The 19,781-nt window shown below is 41.1% G+C and overlaps 1 protein-coding gene across 1 annotated transcript; it reads left to right on the forward strand.

Moving 5' to 3' along the window:
• Nucleotides 1-793: 793 nt before the first annotated feature.
• Nucleotides 794-15,483, forward strand: LOC310987844 (transmembrane and coiled-coil domain protein 3-like). Its single transcript, XM_083974299.1, has 4 exons — nucleotides 794-997; nucleotides 10,779-11,776; nucleotides 12,561-12,696; nucleotides 13,674-15,483. The coding sequence occupies exons 1-4, from the start codon at nucleotides 932-934 to the stop codon at nucleotides 13,977-13,979; spliced, it is 1,506 nt and encodes a 501-aa protein (XP_083830425.1). The 5' UTR covers nucleotides 794-931; the 3' UTR covers nucleotides 13,980-15,483.
• Nucleotides 15,484-19,781: the final 4,298 nt, after the last annotated feature.

Consider the following 19,781-nt stretch of genomic DNA (forward strand, 5'->3'; position numbering starts at 1 on the left):
ATATTTATTCAATTTACACGTTTTGCCTTCCTCAGTCATTTCACTTATGCATATTAGTCCTCACAATGTATTTCAAATATGCATACCACTCTCAAACTCTATTGGTTTTCATGTAGTTTGCTAACGATTGTTTCAGGTAAAGGTTTAGACCTTTAAATTTAGACTTGGCTATCTTTAGGTGTGAAATGACAACCTGAGAGTATGTGGTTTCTTCAGCATAATTATCTTCTCTCTCTCTATATATATATATCTTTATATATATCTCTATCTTTATATCTATATCTCTATATTTCTATCTCTACGCCTCTGTCTATCTGACTGTCATCTATCTATCTATCTATCTATCTATCTATCTATCTATCTATCTATCTATCTATCTATCTATCTATCTATCTATCTGAGGTTCTGAGTTTGATTGTGTATTCTCCAGCTTCCTCCCACAGTCCTAAAACGTGCACAGGTAGAGTTGGTGACTCCAAATCACTCTTGATTGCAAATTGCAAAAGACACCTTTAATTGAAAAATGTAGCCTCTATACCACAGAAACCACATGAAAATGAACAGAACTAGACTAAAGATGTAGACTATACACTTGAAACCATTGTGGGTATATTGCAGAATTATGATTACTCAAGAAACAGAAGTGGACCAATGAGGAGGCTGTTGTGTAGGTCACGTGCGCTGGGACAGTTAACCCCTCCTCCTCCCGGTGTCTGCAGAAACAAAAAGGCGGAGTTTACATTCACACATAGTTTTTGTACGTTGGAGAGAGCAGCAGGGTGTGTGTGTTGTGTGTGTTTGGGGTATGTGAGGGTGAGAGAGGGAAACATGGCTACGAGATTAGGCGTTAGTTGTTGTGAACAAGTGTTGGCGTAGCACTGAAGACCCGGCGGCTGCTGCCTGTCTGTCTGACCACCTCCACGGGATTATTATGCCCAGCGCTAACGTGTCCGTGCGAAGTTTATCCGAAGTGGAGAAATACTTCAGCAGTCGGATGGTGAGTGTCATTGTGAGTGCAGCGTTAGTGTGTGTCTGTCTGAGGACAGCTGGTCCACCTCAACACTGGTGGACTCCCCTCATCTCCCACCCCGGACCCAACAAGATGCGGTTAAAGCTGCATGTTCTTCCTACAAAGAGCCCAGAAGCCTCATACATACGGCCAATGTGTCAGAGACAGGGACACGTCTGTCTGCCGGTGTAGCTGCTGTTGTCGTACTGAAATGATGTGTTCATGGGTCATGGGGATTTCTGTGCTGATGCCCGAAGATGTAGCTATATAGTAGAGATGCATTGTAGATCGATCTTGTATTTAAAAAAAAATATATATAACATTAGCCTACGAAATGGTAGAAATAGGCCAACTGTCCCTAACCAAGATTTTTTGGATAATCCAGTGGTTTGAAAATTTAGGATTTGGTCTTAAATTGCCAAAATGATTCAATCATTGTCTCAGATGTATAGCAGTAAATTTTGTGTCAGGTGATGAAAAGATTAAACATATAAATATGCCAGCTCAACTGAATTTGGTAGGCATCTTTTTGGATTTTAACATAGAAGACCTAGGCCAAATAACCCAAATAATAGACCCTGTATGAAACGTGTATTAATCTATATGATATTTTTTATAGGCTACTGTAGTTCCTACACCTCCAACTAAAATAGCCTGGTGTCTCAGACACATTTATGGCCTCGAAGGCAGTTCTGACAATCAAGCAAACAAGCCAGATCATCATGATCACATAGTCAAAAGTGCTGATTACTGTCAGACTATGTATCTAAATTTACCTCCTCATCTAGAATTTTTGTTAGTAGCCTAGGGATGACTGATTAATTGTATTTAGAGTAAGGAGAGGAGGCAGGAGAGGGTTAAATTCATGTTCTGTTTAACTGATAAATAAAAGTATGCTCAAATGTTTTCTATTACTATTCAGTGGTTCAGGACACTTATTAGCAGGGTACTTGTTAAAGCAGAAAGACTCTGGAACATATGGTTTTATTCATACTAAAATGTGTGCTTATTTATTGTAAGTCATATCGGCATCACAATATTTAACAGTGTCATTGCACATTTTGCTGATATCATGCAGGACTAATAGTCAATTAGTCTTAGTCAGTTCACCTGAAAACCACCAGGAAGAGCTTCATCAGACCAGATAATAATATACAGCTTCATCTCTCCTTAAAAGCCTCTCCCAAAAAATAATTTAAACTAACACTAACAGGCTTTGGGTGTGTATGTGTGATGAAATCCCCTAATGGCTGTGACAGATAAACCTAATAAGCATGTTCAAGACAGGTCGCAGTGGCACTGGGGAGAGGAATACTCGGTCATGTGTGATTCCTGTGTAGCCAGAAAGTCAAGTATATCATGCTGCATGTTGATTCTCCTTGTAGTGTATGTCTCTCACACCCGCTCAGTCACCTTTTATTATTCTAAAGTGGAAATAGAGTTTTGTTTGCCTATCAATAGCATAATATGCATTGCAAAAGAGATCAGTATTGGGTCTTCCTTTGAATGTTGAGCTCCTTGTAAAAACTCCCCTGCTGCCCTCTGAGTATCTGCATCAGGTTTAGCCATAAAAGTCCAAGGATAAAGGTTTTCCTTTGTAGAATAATTGTTCACAAATAACTTGAGCTTCTTATGTCAGCTATTAGACAGTGGTTTCAGGAAGTATTCGGACGCCTTCAGTTTTGCCTCATTTCATTGTGATGTACATTTCATTTCATTGAATGAAGTTACAATCTTTGCCTCAGTTATACTCTGATACTCTCAATACTCCATAATGACAACATGAAAACATTTCTTAATGTGTTTTAAGGGTCAAAGTTCTGGTTAATGGAAGGCTCCTGACAGCAATTTACCTGTACTAAAAATGAATTTCAGCTTTTTAAATGAATTTTCAAAAATATACTAAAATGAACTGAAATGTGCAAAAATGGAAAGGAATCTGATGAACATCTGTATGCTTTTCCTCTTTTTGGTAACTGCAAATGACATATCAGTTTTGTCTCTCAAAAGGCATTTGTGCAGAATTTAGTGGGTTAGAGGCCAAAGATGATGCAACAATCGTGTTTGTGTGTCTTGTTTTCAGAAAATGTCTTGAACCCTTAGTGACTCTGTAGACTTGTGTGCCATTCCTCGGTGACTTGTCTGTCCTTATATGAACCATTAGCTTCACCTGTAGTAGCCGTTTCACATTCATGTCTCTAGGCCAAAGGCTAACATATCAGCCATTATATCTACATAACCATCAGCCTATTCCGTGTATTGTGAATTATTGAATTGGAGCTCTTGTACACTGTTTTATTCCCTTTTATATTATTTTCTTCTTGGCTAATGAGCTGCTTGACTCTTCACCAAATGAGTGGGCTGTACTTACTCTCTCACTTGGAATCAGTACATTGAACATAGCTGCATATTTTTTATTAATTGAATCCTATTCAATACGCCTCCAGTCCATGGCCGCGGCAGATGCTGGGAGTGTTAATGGGCTATTGATTTAATCCTGGGCCAGCTTGTCTATGAGACAATAGCTCATAGCTCACTGCCCTCCTGAGGATTAGTCATTCAGAAATCTTAAAAATGTATACTCTGGTGCTTGTTCTTTCTTCCTTTTTTATTCTGAAATGAGAAATACTGTTCTGCCTCCAAAGAAAGCAATCAAAGTGTGACCACAGGATGCAGATGAAAGGAGGAGGAGGGGGAGATGTGTTGGGTCAGATGAGCTCCCTGTTGCTCTCATTCTCTCTGTCTCTTTTTTTCTTCTCTGTGGTTCCCTGTGTGAGCCCTGAGTGGGAGAGGGAGACCATCTGTATCCATGAGGATCAGCTAGAGGGAATACCAATAAGCACTGCGGGCTTCTTCCCCTCTGTCTCTCTTCTCTTCTTAAGGGATGGTTTGTGCCAGCTCTATTCTCTCTCTCTCGCTCTTTCTTTCTTTTTTTCTTTCTTTCTTTTGCTCTCTCTCTCTCTCTTTCTTTCTTTCTCGCAATCTCTCTCTCTCTTTCTCTTTCTTTCTTTCTCTCTCTCTCTCTCTCTCTCTCAATTCAATTCAATTCAAATTTGCTTTATTGGCATGAATGTTAAGAGAACTATGTTGCCAAAGCATCAAGAATCAATGAAACAAAACAAATACAACTCATAGAATCAAAAATATACAACAACAAAAAAGGCAGTTGGCAGTTGTTATACTGTATATAATGAAAAATATATATACAGTTCATATGAAATGATGACGGTAATAATAATAGCCTACATGAAATAAAGAAATGAAAAACAACATTATATCATAGTAATAATGGTTGTGATCAGCTGTCATGTGTTTCTCTAGTCTCATGGCAGAGTGTTACATGTTGTGCACTCATCACATGTTTTTCCCTGATACGATGGATCTGCTGCAGTGATCTGCTGTAGGAAAAGCTCTCTCTCAGTTTGGTGCAGGGGGCAGGAGAGGAGAAAAAGGGGCCTCAGTTTCTATTTCTCCTGAAGAACAGTGTTTATTATTTTAATTCTCTGGGCTTCCATTCTTTCTTATGCCGACCTTTTTCAACCTGTAGTTGATGGTCGGTGAGTCAGTACATTGTTAGTGTTGGTCTTTGTTTGGGGTTATGTATGCTGAGTCTGACCAGATATTGTGCTGGAGAATCTCTCTCTCTGTGTGTTTGTCTGGGGAGACAATAACACAGAAAATGATAAATAAGTTCCACCCTATGACCCACTTCGCTGTAAATACTTGTGCTTGTTTGCCCGCATGACCTGATCTTACATTGTGAGCTGATGGTTTATAGATTACAGCTGTGAGTAGGTAAAAACATGACTTCCTGGTAAAGCGGACTGTGCCTTCCTGTTAGCAGATGTTTTTTCTGTGGTTGTAATAATGCCCAGGGAGGGGCAGCAAGTGTAATTAGAAACGGGCTCAGTTACTGTATGTTCTTGTAATCCTATATTTAAATAGCACTAATACAGTTCAGTATTTAGTTTACAGTCATTGCATCCCCACCCTAAATCATTTTCATACCATAACTCCAGTTCAAGACCTAAAAGTTGAACTGCTTCTTGATTCCTGTGTCTCATCTCTTCTGGTATTGCAGTGAGCAGACTTTTTTTTTTTTTTTACGGGTGGAAAAAATGAGTTTGTTACTAGATCATTGATCATTGAAGAGAGAGGGAAAGAGAACACTGTACTGCAAGATAACTAGCATCTGCAGTTTTATACCCTGACTTTGTGCCAAAAAAAGTTGCAACAATTTGGGGCAGATTTTGCAAGCTGAACAACACAAGGGCTCTGGCTTGTTGAGTTAAGATTGGGGCTAATGCAACTTATGCTTAATGCATCCTTATGTTATGCTGTCTGGTGAGGCCAGAGAATATTAATTAGGTCATAATGCCTCATAGACATGTGCTATGTAGGGCAATGTGAGGGACAGGGGGCTCATACAAGGCTGAGGAGAAGGGAAGCACCCGTGGCAACAGAGGACTACTGTAGATCCAGATGATGATGATGATGATGATGATGATGATGATGATGATGATGATGATGATGATGATGATGATGATGATGATTGAGGTCATGTGTGCCGCTGCTGAGGTTTGTTTTTTGGGAAGATCCTCTCTCTTTGTTCTCCCGTCACCTTTATCTCTGATGAGTTTCAGTTTGTGTAATGCTCTGTCTGCTCTTCTGCTCTACTGACACACTATCACTGGGTGAGTCACACAGAAGAATGTGCGTGTCTGGCATGTTAATTTAAAGACACAGTTTGTGTATAGTTTGTTGTGAAAAGGCAAATAACAAGGTCCTCTCACATCAGCGATGCAACTAACGATTAATCTGTCAATTATTTAAACGGTTAATCAATTAGTTGTTTGGTCAATAAAATGTAAAAAAAAATATATATAATTCAGTGTTTCCTCAAATGTCTTGTTTTGTCCACAAACCAAAGAGAGACTCAGTTTGTCATAAAGGAACAAAGAAACCAGAAATATTCACATTTAAAGGTATAATGTGTAGGAATTCCCCCCATCTAGCGGTGCGGTTGCATATCTGAACGTATTCTTGATGTTGCATTCACGTGAAATGGGGCAGACGTCAGACAGACAACAGATGCTGCATGTAACAGGATAAACAAGCGTCTATGTAAACAAGTGGTCCACCAGCACGAGGCAAAACAATACAGGCCTGACAATATGTTGTCATTGTTTACCTGACCCACGTTTTACCGTCTTTCTCTGGTGGAGTAAAATGACATCCAGCTGGTTTGCTGACGGCCGTCTGCCTGACTGCACCTGAATGCAACACCAGTGCCTCCGTCCTTCCTCACACTTGGTGACAGTTCTAACAGGAGTTACCTGGAAAACTTTCTCCCCGAGCCGACAGCTCCGCTGAGTTTCTATGGTTACCTACAGTCACGCTGCCACTGAACCAAAGTCCTCGGCGATGCAACATGGCCGCCTCGGTTCGGTGCGTCGCCCACTTATGTATTTGTAACGACTTGTAACAACTCATTCTAAGGTACCAGAAAGCTTTCATTTGTATGCAGGTGTGATTCCACTTAAGTGAAATACGTATTTATGAAAGACATATTTGATTTTTGCTAATAAAAAGCCAAATAAGTTACATACTGGGACTTTAAGAAGCTCAAATCTGAGAATTTTGACTTTTTTTCTTAAAAAAACTTCAATAATGTACGATTAATTTAATAATCGATTATTGTTCAATTAATCGATTTATTGTTGCAGCTCTAGGTGAAATTAGACAAAAGATCAAGGTCAGGGATAGATGACCTGGTGGTAAAACTCTAACCAGTTTCCAACTTCTGACATTTAGTAGCTACTGTCCACCTGACTGTCGGACTATATTGCTGCCATCTGCTGTGTCAGAGCATCTTTTCTCTGAGTTTTCACCCCCACTGTCAACTCCAGCCCTCACCAGAGACCTCCATTGCTCTGTTTTGCCCTCCTACCTCAAAACCCCCTGCCTGAGTGTTTGGGACTAACAGAGTGAAAGTAGGGCAGCAGCTCCTCAGCACATTTGGAAGGACATTTTCACCAGCGTGAGCTTAATTCATTTAGCAGACCCACTCATCCACAGAGCCACTCAGATTGCTCCAGTAGTTAGTGGTTAGTCAGCAGCAGCTGTGGTGGAATTGGGCTTATTACACTGAAATGGGAACATTTGTGTGGACCCTCTCATCAGGACACTGGATGTCAAACTTGCTTTTGTTCTATTGTGTGTAAAACATCTGAGTCGTGTCATCCATGTTCAAATTTCAAATTCAAATTGTATTTATATGGCACCTTTCATGCTAAAAGCAACACAATGTGCCTCAGAGAGGCTAAAAACAACAAAGAAAAGAAAGAGAACAAAACAAAAAAGGAAAAAGAAACAACAAGTTAGATCCAAGTTGGATCTAACTTTTGGAATGGCTAAAAGGCCAGCACTGGAGGACTTCAGGGTCCGCGAGGGTTGATATGGTAAAAGTAAGTCAGATAAATAAAAGGGCCCAAGACCATGTAGACATCTAAAAACTAGTAAAAGAACCTTAAAATCGATGTTATTTGAGCTTTTCTCACGAATCATCTTGTTTTTATGGCACAAAGTGTACTCCTCCCATTCCAGCTGTGCAAAACAATTTTGTCTCAACAGCCACGGCTCCAGGTGCATGAGTGTGAATACGGAACTTGTGCTCTTTCCAAAAAATCTCCCAACCCGGTCCAGGTCTGCTTTTGTTGCAGGCAGTGATGTCAACAGTGATGTCGGTGGCTGCCATGTCACCGTTTCATCTGTTTTACTCTCTTCCCCTGAATGCTGATTTCACAGCAGCTTGATCAGATCAGCTTACACCCCTATTTGGCCCCTAATGCTGCAGCACGGAACATTGAAGATTTCAAAGTAAAAGCTAGTGATAGGAGACTGCCTGCCTGAGGAACTAGCTTATTTCCAGTATTGCAGAACCAGCATGTAGTGCAAGCTGTCTGGTCAAACTGTTCTTTGTGTTTCGTGTTTGAAAAATAAAACAACAACCTACACACCAGCCTGCAATAGACTTCCTTTTTGGGCTCCTCTTTCTTTTTCAGATCTAGCAAAAGGGGCAGCTTACGTGTCAACCTCTTTTGACAAGAGATATTGCATATTGCATGGTCTCCGAGAGAAGAGGGATTGCAATTGGGTGCAAGTCTCCTCAGGCTATAGGCTACGTCATTCCAGTGAATCCATATGCAGCAGCTCCATCAGAATCCTGGATAGAGCAGAGGTAGGACATACAAAGTCTGCTCTTTTCTCTGCAGAGAAAGGGTCCTGTGTTCAAGAAGGACAGATGCCAGAGAGGGGGAAAGAATGGGATGAGGACAAAGGATGAAATACCCCATGCATGCTTGGAGAAATAAACATAGCATTCTCTGTTCACACACTGCACTTACATAATATATGTACAGTATAATTACAGGCACACAGCGATACTTCCCATTTTACAGAGTTACAGAGTTGTCATAAGTTTGCCAGTTATTTGGTTGTGGACCTAAGTGTTAATTAATCCCAGTGGTTTAGACATTTTATGAAATGTCAATCTAAAGGTGGAAGACATGTCATCACCAGTTTTATGAGGATTGATCATCTGGAGAACACAAGTGTCCCTTCAAAAACCTAATGGCAATCGATTCTTTGGTTGTTGAGGTATCTCAGTCTGACAGATTGAGCCATGCTGCATGGTTAAAACAAGTACACAGCAGTTTCTTTGTTGCACATTGTGGTGAAAACACATTCAGAGACGACAAACTAAATTCCTGCTGCTCTTGGTATCGGCCTCAAAAAACAAGTCTGACTTGTTGAATGAGTGTGACGTCATAGTGCCAGCGGCAAGTAAACGGGGAGGTACGTGTGTAATTGGATAAGTTAAATCCAAATGAATCATTAGAGTCCTACTGAATGTGTCATTGTTTCAGTCCGAGTGTCAGCTGTAGCCTATGTTACTCACTGTGTGTACCAGTGTGTGTCTTGGCATACATACATAATATCCTTATTATTGTTAAACCCTCTCTTCAGTTCCACCTGACAGTCATGTGTCAAGGAGCGTCAGAGTGTGTTGAACTTGGTTAATGCATTAGTCAACTGTACAAGCTTGCGATATTTAGCTATTACGTTGATGTGGAAATGCTAAGACGGCCTGAGCCCTAAGTCTGCTTGAGTGATGTGATCTGTTTATTTGCTTGAAACTAGCAGTGTTACATTTGTAAAGGATTAGCTCAGCTTTGTACAGCCCAGAGTGCTTGTTGTTCAGTGCTTTGTATTAGGCATTATCAGCTTACATGTGCTGTCATTGTTGCACTGTGCAAGATTCAGTGGCGACTTGCTATTTTTCTGGTAACACAACATGTACGTTCTAAAAATGCAGCTTTGAGACGAAACAAAATTCTTGATTGGCTGGTTTCCTCTGAGTGGAGCCTCTTAAAGTTTCCTGTCTGTAGTTAAAGTTGCTTATTTGTGCGCTATTTATTTTTATTCTGTTTCACTTCCTGAAATCCTCAGCAGAGAGTTCTGTGCAGCAGTGAAATGTTGACACATCGAACTGAATTTAATGTTGAGCTTCGTTTAAGAAAATGGTCATTTGCTGTAAAACTAGGAGACATTGTCTGGAAAAGGGATTTCCCACATTCCTGACCTGTATGACATCATCACTGGCCTACATTTGGTGCACATGCTCCACTCCCTTCATACACATTAATAACTATACTCAGAGATCTATAATCTGTGTCATGTGTGGGCTGTACAATAAACAGACAGGATTAAAGTCTGGCCACTAAAACGGAGCAGATGTTCCAAATAAGGACATTAGACACACGCCCAGATGGTTCCACAGGGAGAACAGTGCAGGACAGTGCAGGACAGTGCAGGAGCAACAACTATGTAAATGGTACATGAAGAATTTCAAACACGAGGGAGAGAAACCATTAAAGAATTATTACAACAACGTTGGTCTTTTTCATTCCAGACATCATCCCTAACCTTTTACTAACTAGCTGCTTTGTAGAGACACCATGATTGACATAATGGAGTATGTCTGTGGGCCATAGCAACATCTAAAATCAACCAATAAACTGTAATCCAAAACCATTCCACTGAAATTATCTAATAAATTGTTTGTTTTACATTGCACATGATGCAATTACTGCAGTGGTTCCCAACCTTTTTTCCTTGAAGCCCCCCCTGATTATGTCAAAGACAAGCCAGCCCCCCATGCCCCCACGCCCATCCACAATCCCTGCCTGCACAGACGCATCAAAAGAATAATGTGATACAAACTTTATTTACAAAAGTAAACTGTTGATAAAAGGTGGAGCCCTGCCATGGTCATGTATTTACAGAATCCATTCTGAATTATTAATCTATTAATCTATTTTGTTTTATTTTATTTTGTTTTATTCATTATCCATTTTCCTTTGTTGTGTCATAATTGTTATCATTTCCCTATAAGCAGGTAGGTTGTAGGTTTTTGTTCCTATTGTCTTTGTTTATACATGATTTGGATTATCCAATTGGGTGTGGTATTGGGATTTTAAAATTTCAATATGCACAAATATAATATTGATAACTTCCCCCCAGGTTGGGAACCAATTGTCTACTGTATTATAACATGCCTTGCTGCTGAAAATGGGAAAATTACAATTAATTTGAGAAAACATTTTAATGCATGGAATTTGAATTTTTGGCTATGGATGACTGTTTGGTGATTGGTGACAATACCTGTAAATGCTTAATTTCTGATGTTTGTTTCTCCTCCTTGTAGGATCGGAGTACTGAGGGTTGTTATCTGAGCAGCTCTGGGTCAATGCGGCGAGGTTCTTCAGAGAACAACCTGGATCTGGACCTCACTGATGAAAGTCCAGGCCCTGCTCTCGGCCATGAGGTCCAGCGTAGTCGTTCCTGCTTGGACAGCCTTCAGCAGAAGATCCTGAAAGTCACAGAGCAACTGAAGATCGAGCAAACGGCGCGAGATGAGAATGTAGCCGAGTATCTGAAGTTGGTCAACAGTGCCGACAAGCAGCAAGTGGGGCGCATCAAGCAGGTATTTGAGAAGAAGAACCAGAAATCGGCTCAAAACATCGCTCAGATGCAAAAGAAACTGGAGCAGTATCACCGAAAGATGAAGGACAATGAGATCCACCACAGCCCGGTCCCCCACCTGTCCACTGTCAAACACAGCACCATACCCAGGGAGTCGGCCAGAGAGCTGCTGAAGGACATGACCGGCAGCGGCCGACACCCAACCATGGACAAGATCAAGACCATCGGACCAGGCGTTTCCCTCTCCCCTCCTTTCTTCTTCAGCAAACCCAGAGAGTTTGCCAACCTCATCAGGAACAAGTTCGGCAGCGCTGACAACATCGCCCACCTCAAGACCACTCTGGATACTTCCTCTCCGTTGCCCACCGACAGCGCAGCAAAGGGGCTGAGCAGCAGCACCTCCATGGTGGGCAAACCCAAGTATCCCAGTGATGACGAGTGTTCCTCGGGGAGTGCCTCCATCTCTGCAGACAGTAACGGGAACCCAGCGGGGGGAGGAGGGTCGGTGGGGCAGGCTCAGGGTCTGGGTCAGGGTCTGGGTCAGGGTCATAGCCAGGGGCAGCCAGCAGAGGGAGACAGCCATCTGGCCCTGAGCCTGGAGGAGGTCAGGGAGATCAAAGACGTCCAGGGTCAGCTGGAAGAGGACATGGAGGAGCTGAAGGCTCAGTTCAAGAGAGAGTACGGCACCGTCAGCCAAACACTGCAGGAAGAGAGGTTCAGGTATGTTTCTATGACTTAACTGCTCATTGTCCTCAATAATATAGTATGTGGCTTGTTTATGTATGGTCTCTCTCTCTCTCTCTCTCTCTACATCTTTATATCTTTATATCTCTATATTTATTTATTTATTTTTAATTAACATTTTTTATTGATTCCATATACAATTTTCAAACAGTATACAACAACTTTTCCACCAGGGAGCAGAGACATATATAAACATACACTCTCAAAGAAAGTTACCGTAGAGTAAATTTGAAGAAAAAAAACACTTTTTCACTCCTGTCCTTATTTTCACATCTCTCTTACATCGTCCCTTTACTCCTGTTGGAGGGTAAATATAATAAACATATGAACAATGAACAAATTTGTAGCCTGATATATCTATATTTCTATCTCTACATATCTATGTATCTTTATATACAGTATCTATCTATCTATCTATCTATCTATCTATCTATCTATCTATCTATCTATCTATCTATCTATCTATCTATCTATCTATCTATCTATCTATCTATCTATCTATCTATCTATCTATCTATCTATCTATCTATCTATCTATCGGAGGTTCGATTGTTTGTGTATTCTCCAGCTTCCTCCCACAGTCCTAAAACATGCACAGGTAGAGTTGGTGACTCTAATAAGCATGATTGTGAATGTGCATTTGTGGCCCTGCAATAGACCGGCGACCTGTCCAGGGTGTATCCCGCCCTCACCCTAAATATAAACGATGGATGGATGTAATATACTATAACTGCATCTTCTGCATCTCATTCATCAATAGGTTTGAGCGTTTGGAAGACCAGCTTAACGACCTGACGGAGCTTCACCAAAATGAGATGGCTAATTTGAAGCAAGAGCTGGCCAGCATTGAGGAGAGGGTGGCCTACCAGGCACATGAAAGAGCCAGAGATATACAGGTATATCAAATAAATCTGTTCAGTTCATATGTATCGTATACTATAGCCTTTAAAGGGATAGTTCACTCAAAATTGAAATTTCACTCATTATCTACTCACCCTCATGTCGACTAAGGGCTGGGAGAAGTTTCAGAGTCCTCCGTGGCTTCTCTGAATTACAGCGGGGCTCCGTGCAGCACTGCTTGTCAATATGACGGTTGCAAATGGATACCACTTTTCTTCGTAACAAAAAGACACACCAAAAAACATCCAAATACCTCCATAGTGCTCATATGTAATGTCTGTCTTGTATTGGATGGACCAGGAAGAGAAGCTTCCGCTACAAACAAGCTTGAAATATAGACTTATTTTGTTTTTTTCTGAACAATTTCGCATTTCGGGGCTTCAATACAAGACGGACATTACATACGAGCAGCATGGAGGTATTTGGATGTTTTTTGGTGTGTCTTTTTGTTACGAAGAAAAGTGGTATCCATTTGCAACCATTATAATGACATGCACTGCTACGCCGAGACCCCCTGTAACTCAGAGAAGCCACGGAGGACTCTGAAACTTCTCCCAGCCCTTAGTCCACATGAGGGTGAGTAGATAATGAGTGAAATTTGAATTTTGGGTGAACTATTCCTTTAAGGCTGGTTCATAAAAATCGGACATGCTGGTGGATCAATAGGTCTCCGACTAGATCTCAATACACTGGTGAAACATGGTTGACACATGATGCTGGAAAATGTCACTGGATAGTAACAGAAGGGGCCATCATGTAAATGTAGTAGTTGTCTGTGTGTACTTCCTTCTTTACAAAACAAACATCTGTTTTGCCAGTTGACATTTAAGAGCACAAATGTGCTTCTTTTTTTTGTCAGTGAACTGAAGCTTAATTGATAATTAGTCTTTTGGGGGATTTTGAATAATTGAGTATTAAAAGGTCAGAAAAATATCATGCACAAACTTCCAACTTTCTCTCTTGTGTTTTTTAGGAAGCCCTTGAGTCATGTCAGACACGCGTATCCAAGCTGGAGCTGCAGCAGCAGCAGCAGCAGCAGACAGTCCAGCTCGAGACCCACGACGCCCGAGTCTTGCTGGGGAAGAGCATCAACATCATGCTGGCCATCATCACCGTCATCCTCGTTTGCGTCTCCACCGCTGCCAAGTTTGCCGCTCCGCTGATGAGGAGCCGACACCACGTGGTAGCCACCTTCCTGGGGATTTGCTTTTTGACCATATTCTGGAAGCACTGGGACTGTTTACAGTATACTGTAGACAGGGTGCTGGTGCTTGGCTGACAGTGAGGAGAACATACTACAGCAACAATAACGCGGACGCTGTCAATTGTCAAGATACGACTGTCTAAGAGGATTGGTTGTACAATCGTCAGAAGACTCGATCACCATGCATTTACAGAAGTCACTGTTTTTTAAAAGATAGACTAAAATGAAGTTCTGATCTGTGTTTTGTCTTAAGTTTGAATGTAGCTAATAATTTCATTTAATCTTTAAAATTATATTTATATAACAGTCAATTTAGTTGCCTCCCCAGTGATTGCTAAGAATTAATCACTTAAGAAGTGCATTTTCACTATAATGCAGCACCATGGAACTCTTTCCAGGGAAAATGTCCATGGATGAGGTAAAAAAAAATGAGGCAAATGATTCTTCTCTCTCATTTTGCTTCACACATGTAGACACTAAGAAAACCTTGAGCTTGGTGCCTGACAGTTTGGGAAATTTTCTTAATTGTATTTTTGCTGAGAGCTAGATGAGGACACTTTCTATTCTAATGTCTGTCTGTTAACAGAGGTGCTGCCAGGCAGACACACAGAGCTAGCCTAGCTGTTCCCTCCTGTTTCAAGACTTTGTGCCAAACTAACAGCCTACAGACATGAGTAGAGAGGGTCTTCTGAAACCGATAGGCAGAAATCTGTATGTTTTTTAATGAGGAACCTACAGAGGCACAGAGAGACATCCACTTTTCTTGATGCTTAATTTTCATATTTCTGATCATCTTGTCTGCCCTGTGTGGTCAGTCATCTTTTAAAGTTATTCTTTGTTCTGTTCCTGTTGTGCAATATATTTGATCTTTAAGAGCACTTCTTTTAGGTGTAAGTGTAGGAAGTCAATGTTTTACAGTGCGGGTGTTGGAAGTGTCATCAATGCTGGCATGGGGGATCTATAACCACTCAAGCCACTGCTGGGCCCAGATAAGACCAGCTGTCTCCTGTCTCAAGGGCCAAAAATCAATCCAACTGCATTACTGTGTTGGTAGTCTGGTAACGGCAACACATGCCAGCTCACCAGTGCAGCCACACATGCGCACACACCCAAATAACACAAAAACTGAGTCAGACACTTGGCTCTCTGTATTTACATGTCTCGTGGGCTTTGCCCAGTTTGATGTTTGTCATTTACAAATAATGTGATGGAGAGTGAATGGGTTATACTGTGATACAAGGCCTTTTCTGAAGAAAAGGCAATTCTGTTGTTTTTAAAAGAGCAACAAAGAGCCTTTAGTGGTCCAATGATGATCGAGAAGGACATCACAGGCTCTGGGTGATGAACTGAGCCTATTTCATGGACTGACTAATGTGTTATTACATGTTTGTCTTACAAATGTCTCCTATGAGGATCTCACATGAAGCTACGGACCACTTTTTAATGTTTGTCAAAATGTTGATGTTTGTTGGCCTTTCTGTTGTTTTACTGACTGTATCATGTATTTTTTTTGTCTTATTTTGACGCATTAGGAAGGTTTACCTGCAGAACTACAGATCGGGTTTACATTCTATTTTCATCTCCAGTGCACTGACATCAATCAGTTGTATTTTTATGCATTTTGTGCCTTTCTCTGACAATTTCTCTTAAATTAAACAACCTTTTTAATCAAAGTGGGACTGATGTTTAAAGTGGGTGTTGAGAGGTTGGTATGTCATCAGGTCATCATGGTAGTGACAGGGCCATGACTAGGAATTATGGGACCCCTGAAAGAATACTAAAGTGGGCCCCTGTCCCCTGACTTTTCCACTTTTTTTTCTAAGACTATGTATATATTATCATTTTTTATTTACTTTGTTTTGATGCTAATGCAGCATTACTATTAGTCAGGGTCTTATGCAGAATACATCAGTCATACAAAGATTAGACTACTGGGGTTTTTGTGGGCTCTACTGGGCGCTGGGCCCCTAGAATTATCATCACCTTTCTCCCCTATACAACGGCCCTAGGTAGTGAGGAGAACTGTCAGAAAATCAGACATTACTTTATGTCTCACTTAAAAAAAAGACATTGAGATGTATGCAAACTCACTTGAATTACCTGAAAGTAACAAGGCAGCAAGAGAAATTAGAAAAACCTCATTAGCATTTCATTTTTAATAAGTTAAACTGTGTTGACACGGCACACATATCATTTTCACAGTACCAAATTTTCTCTTCTTCACCACCACTAGGGGGTGTAGGTGCTGCATTGTTGACATGAGAGAGATTTTAATTTGGAAGGCTGCACACATACCAGCAAGATTTTTTTGCATGTTTATGTATAAAATATTAATTACTATTCTGTCTAAATCACTGTCACCACCTCACACAAACATAAAGAGTAACATTAACACTGAAAATGGAGACAAGGCAGTAACATCTCACTGTTGAAGACCGGCCTCTTCTGCTGTTGTGACAAATATAGATTGAACCACAGCTTTTCTACACATTTCTCAAGTGCATGGCTCCATTGCAGCATGTTTATTTGTATTCTCTGAAACATCAAATGTAGGTCACACGGTGACTAATATGGTTCCCAAGATGCAGATGATCAGAGAGAGATGCAATCAATTATTGCCACTTTGATGAGCAAGCACGGTTCCAACCATATCATTACAGCCACAATATTAAAAAATGACATTTCATATAGCTACAAATTATATAGTATATGTGAAATCTATAGTACTGCAGTATCAATGTCAATGCCCTGTTTCACTCAGGGAGCAGTAGGTTCAGATGCAGGGACACATACATTATTTACACCAGATGAAGCTAATGCATGGATACATTAGGTTGCACCACTATATATAGGCCACCTGGCATGGTGGTGTCTATGTTTTAGACTGTAGGACTAGAGTGTCTGCCTGCAGAGACGCAACGGCCTGCTAGCACGGTGAGATAGGAGCAGAAAAGATGAGCATGATAGACGGATAGTTGAACTGGGGACATGCAGCACAGAGTTCCTGTATTTTGTGAGAGCTTGTGTTAAAGACAGGATTCGTTGCATGAGGTGTGACTTGCATGCACATGTGTCGGTGCGTCGTGCATCTGTGTAGGTGGACTGTGTTTCATGCATTTGTGGAGCAACTCAGGCCTCTGGGGGGGAGAAAAAATACAGAGATCTGTGTGATGCAGATATCCTGAATAACACACACACTCACACAGCCACCCACGCATGCACGCACACACTCACACACACACACAGGGGCTTAAGAATTGGGATTATGAGCTATATTTGTCATTGTGAATGGAGAGCAATATTTTCTTCCCCAGTCTCTCCCTCCTCTGTATTGTGTGATCTAAAACATGAGCACTTCCTTTTGATGTTAGATCGGATCCTGTGTGTTTTCCATTGCACGCTCCCATGTGGCTCCTGGAGCTCATCGGCCTATTCACTGGGCTCCATAATGAGCTGTTAATTATCCCAGGACCTCATCATGTGTCTTTGGGCCTGCAGCTAAACCTCCTCCATACACAAGTTGGCATGGTGACTGTAGGAGATGGGACCTGCATGGAAGAGGCCACCAAAAGAACCGCCACAGAAGCACTCCTGCTCTGAGGGTGAGTGAGAGGGAGTGAGAGGGAGTGAGTGAGTGAGAGGGAGAAAGGGAGAGGTGTGTTAGATACATTTAGCTTAAGGCAATGTTTAATTTAATTTAATTTAGTTAAATTTAATTTATTGGTTTATTTGACAGGGACACTGCAACACTGATCAACAGAATAAAAAAAAAAAACCGGCAAGTGAGCCAGAGTTAGCCAGTAAGGCTAATTTTCATCCATTGTCCCTGGCCAGATGTTACAGGCAACCTAAGAACCAAAAAAAACAATTAAGCAATGCAGTAAAATACAGCTGAAATTACATATCAATTCACCTAAAAGCTCATAATAATATGACATGTACATAATAACAGCTCATGAAGGCAGGTGACACATAGCAACACTGGCATGCAGACAGAAAAAGAAAAGAAAAGTAGATTACATATAGTACAGACAGTAGCTACATATAGCGATGACATTAAGCACAAACAGTAACAGACATTAAAAAGCAGGACATGCAATGGCAAACATAGGGAAACAGCACGAACAATAACAAGCATTGGAAAACAGGACATGGACATATACATAAGACAGTGACAGACATGACAAAGCATAATGTGGTTCACATGATTAGTGGATACATGATTAATTATTGATTAACCACTGGTTTCATTTTGGTAATTTTAGTTATACGTTTTTTTTAATGTGTGAGCATGGTTTTTGTGTGTATCAGTCTCTTATGATTGTATGGGAAAGTTCTGACCTCTATGGCAACCTCCACACTGATTTAGACTCTGGCAGCACTGGGCCCTTCCTATTTCCTGTTTATGGTGTCATGGAAACAGGCCATGTTCCCTCCCTCATGCTTTTGCACTATAACATAAAAATGTACCCAGCATAGGCTATATAGCAAAGAGCCCCAGTCTCAGACTGACTCCTCTGGCACGAGCCCTGCAGTCCGCTGACGTCGTGGCGTCTAGGACTAGAATTAGAACTTCCAATAATGAAGAGGCAGAAAATTTCAGATTAATGGAGACATTTATCATCAAGGTCTTCATATAAATCACCACCTAAAATGCCCTAATTCAAAGGCACCTCCGATTTCCTCGAGTTGCTAGGCAACCACAGAGCACCACGGAGTTAAAGGCTGGCAGCCCGGTCGTGTAAAGTGGATTGTGGGGTGAATCATTGTCTTTACAGCTCTGAGGTTCCATTACATGGCCAGCTGACACTGACAATGATACAGTGACACAGGAGAGACATTTTGCAGCCTGTTCATCCCTCTGGTGTACAGTATCTACAGGAAATGATGTCAGCTGAACAGTTGTGATAGGGTTTGGGGTAGCCTATCTGACCAGTGCCAATAGGTAGTCAGCTCATTCATTCAGTCATTAGAACTGATTTCAAATTGTGCGCTGAATTGGTTATCTAGTGCAGTATGTAGGCTACCTCTTTCTTGGTGATCTTTTAATCTTTTGTTGTTATAGTAAATTAAGGTCTTCATATGCACTTCATATGTGCTTCATGATGAAGTAATGGTTATAGGGCATCTCTTATTCATAATACTCTATAGCTTTCAAATCTTCTGTTTGGTCTCCCTGCTCTCATTAACCTTGTTTCCAGCCATTACAGTCAGCTGTTTCCATGATGCTCCCTCCCCTACAATTAGGTACTGGACACAGCTTCCAGCTTCTAAAGAGACAGAAGCTTCATTCAAATATAACAAAGCTAAACAGAGAGTATGAAACTTGGATTTTCCAGGTAGATAAAGGCGCTGATATATAGCGGCTAACAAGCATTCATACTTTACATATACAACCACAGACAATTCTGAATGACATGTCTTTGGAATTGTGGGGAAACCCAAGCAGGCCAACTCTGGTGCTGTGAGGGTAACCACTGCACCACTGTACCTTGAAGCTCAATGTCAGCAAAATCAAAAAGAGTCTCTGTAAATCCATTTGAACACTCCCAGTCACTGAATGTCACTGGATACAGCTCTGATGTTGTTGTGATGTAAAATCATAGATGTGCACTGCAGATACTTTAAAAAACTGTTGGCCCTTTGTGTGTCCGTGTGCGACTATATCCATGCTAATTGAAGACTAACATTCCTGCGGTCTAAAATGTAACTGTGGGCGCCGTGCGTATGACTTGTCGAATCTGGACAAAACAAAGACTGCAGTATGAGGAGAGAGGAGAGATTCCCTTCACATGACCTCACACTCTGTGGGACTTCTCTCTGTTTCAGAACCAACAGCTCATCTCCGACACACTCCTCCAGAAGGGCCAACAGACC

This window comes from Trachurus trachurus (assembly GCF_905171665.1).
Source record: "Trachurus trachurus genome assembly, chromosome: 6".
Taxonomy (NCBI): domain Eukaryota; kingdom Metazoa; phylum Chordata; class Actinopteri; order Carangiformes; family Carangidae; genus Trachurus; species Trachurus trachurus.

Coding starts and splice junctions, on each gene's coding strand:
- LOC310987844 (XM_083974299.1), top strand. CDS start 932: ATGCCCAGCGCTAACGTGTCCGTGCGAAGTTTATCCGAAGTGGAGAAA. Junction 998..10,778: donor AATACTTCAGCAGTCGGATG/GTGAGTGTCATT, acceptor TCCTCCTTGTAG/GATCGGAGTACTGAGGGTTG. Junction 11,777..12,560: donor CTGCAGGAAGAGAGGTTCAG/GTATGTTTCTAT, acceptor ATTCATCAATAG/GTTTGAGCGTTTGGAAGACC.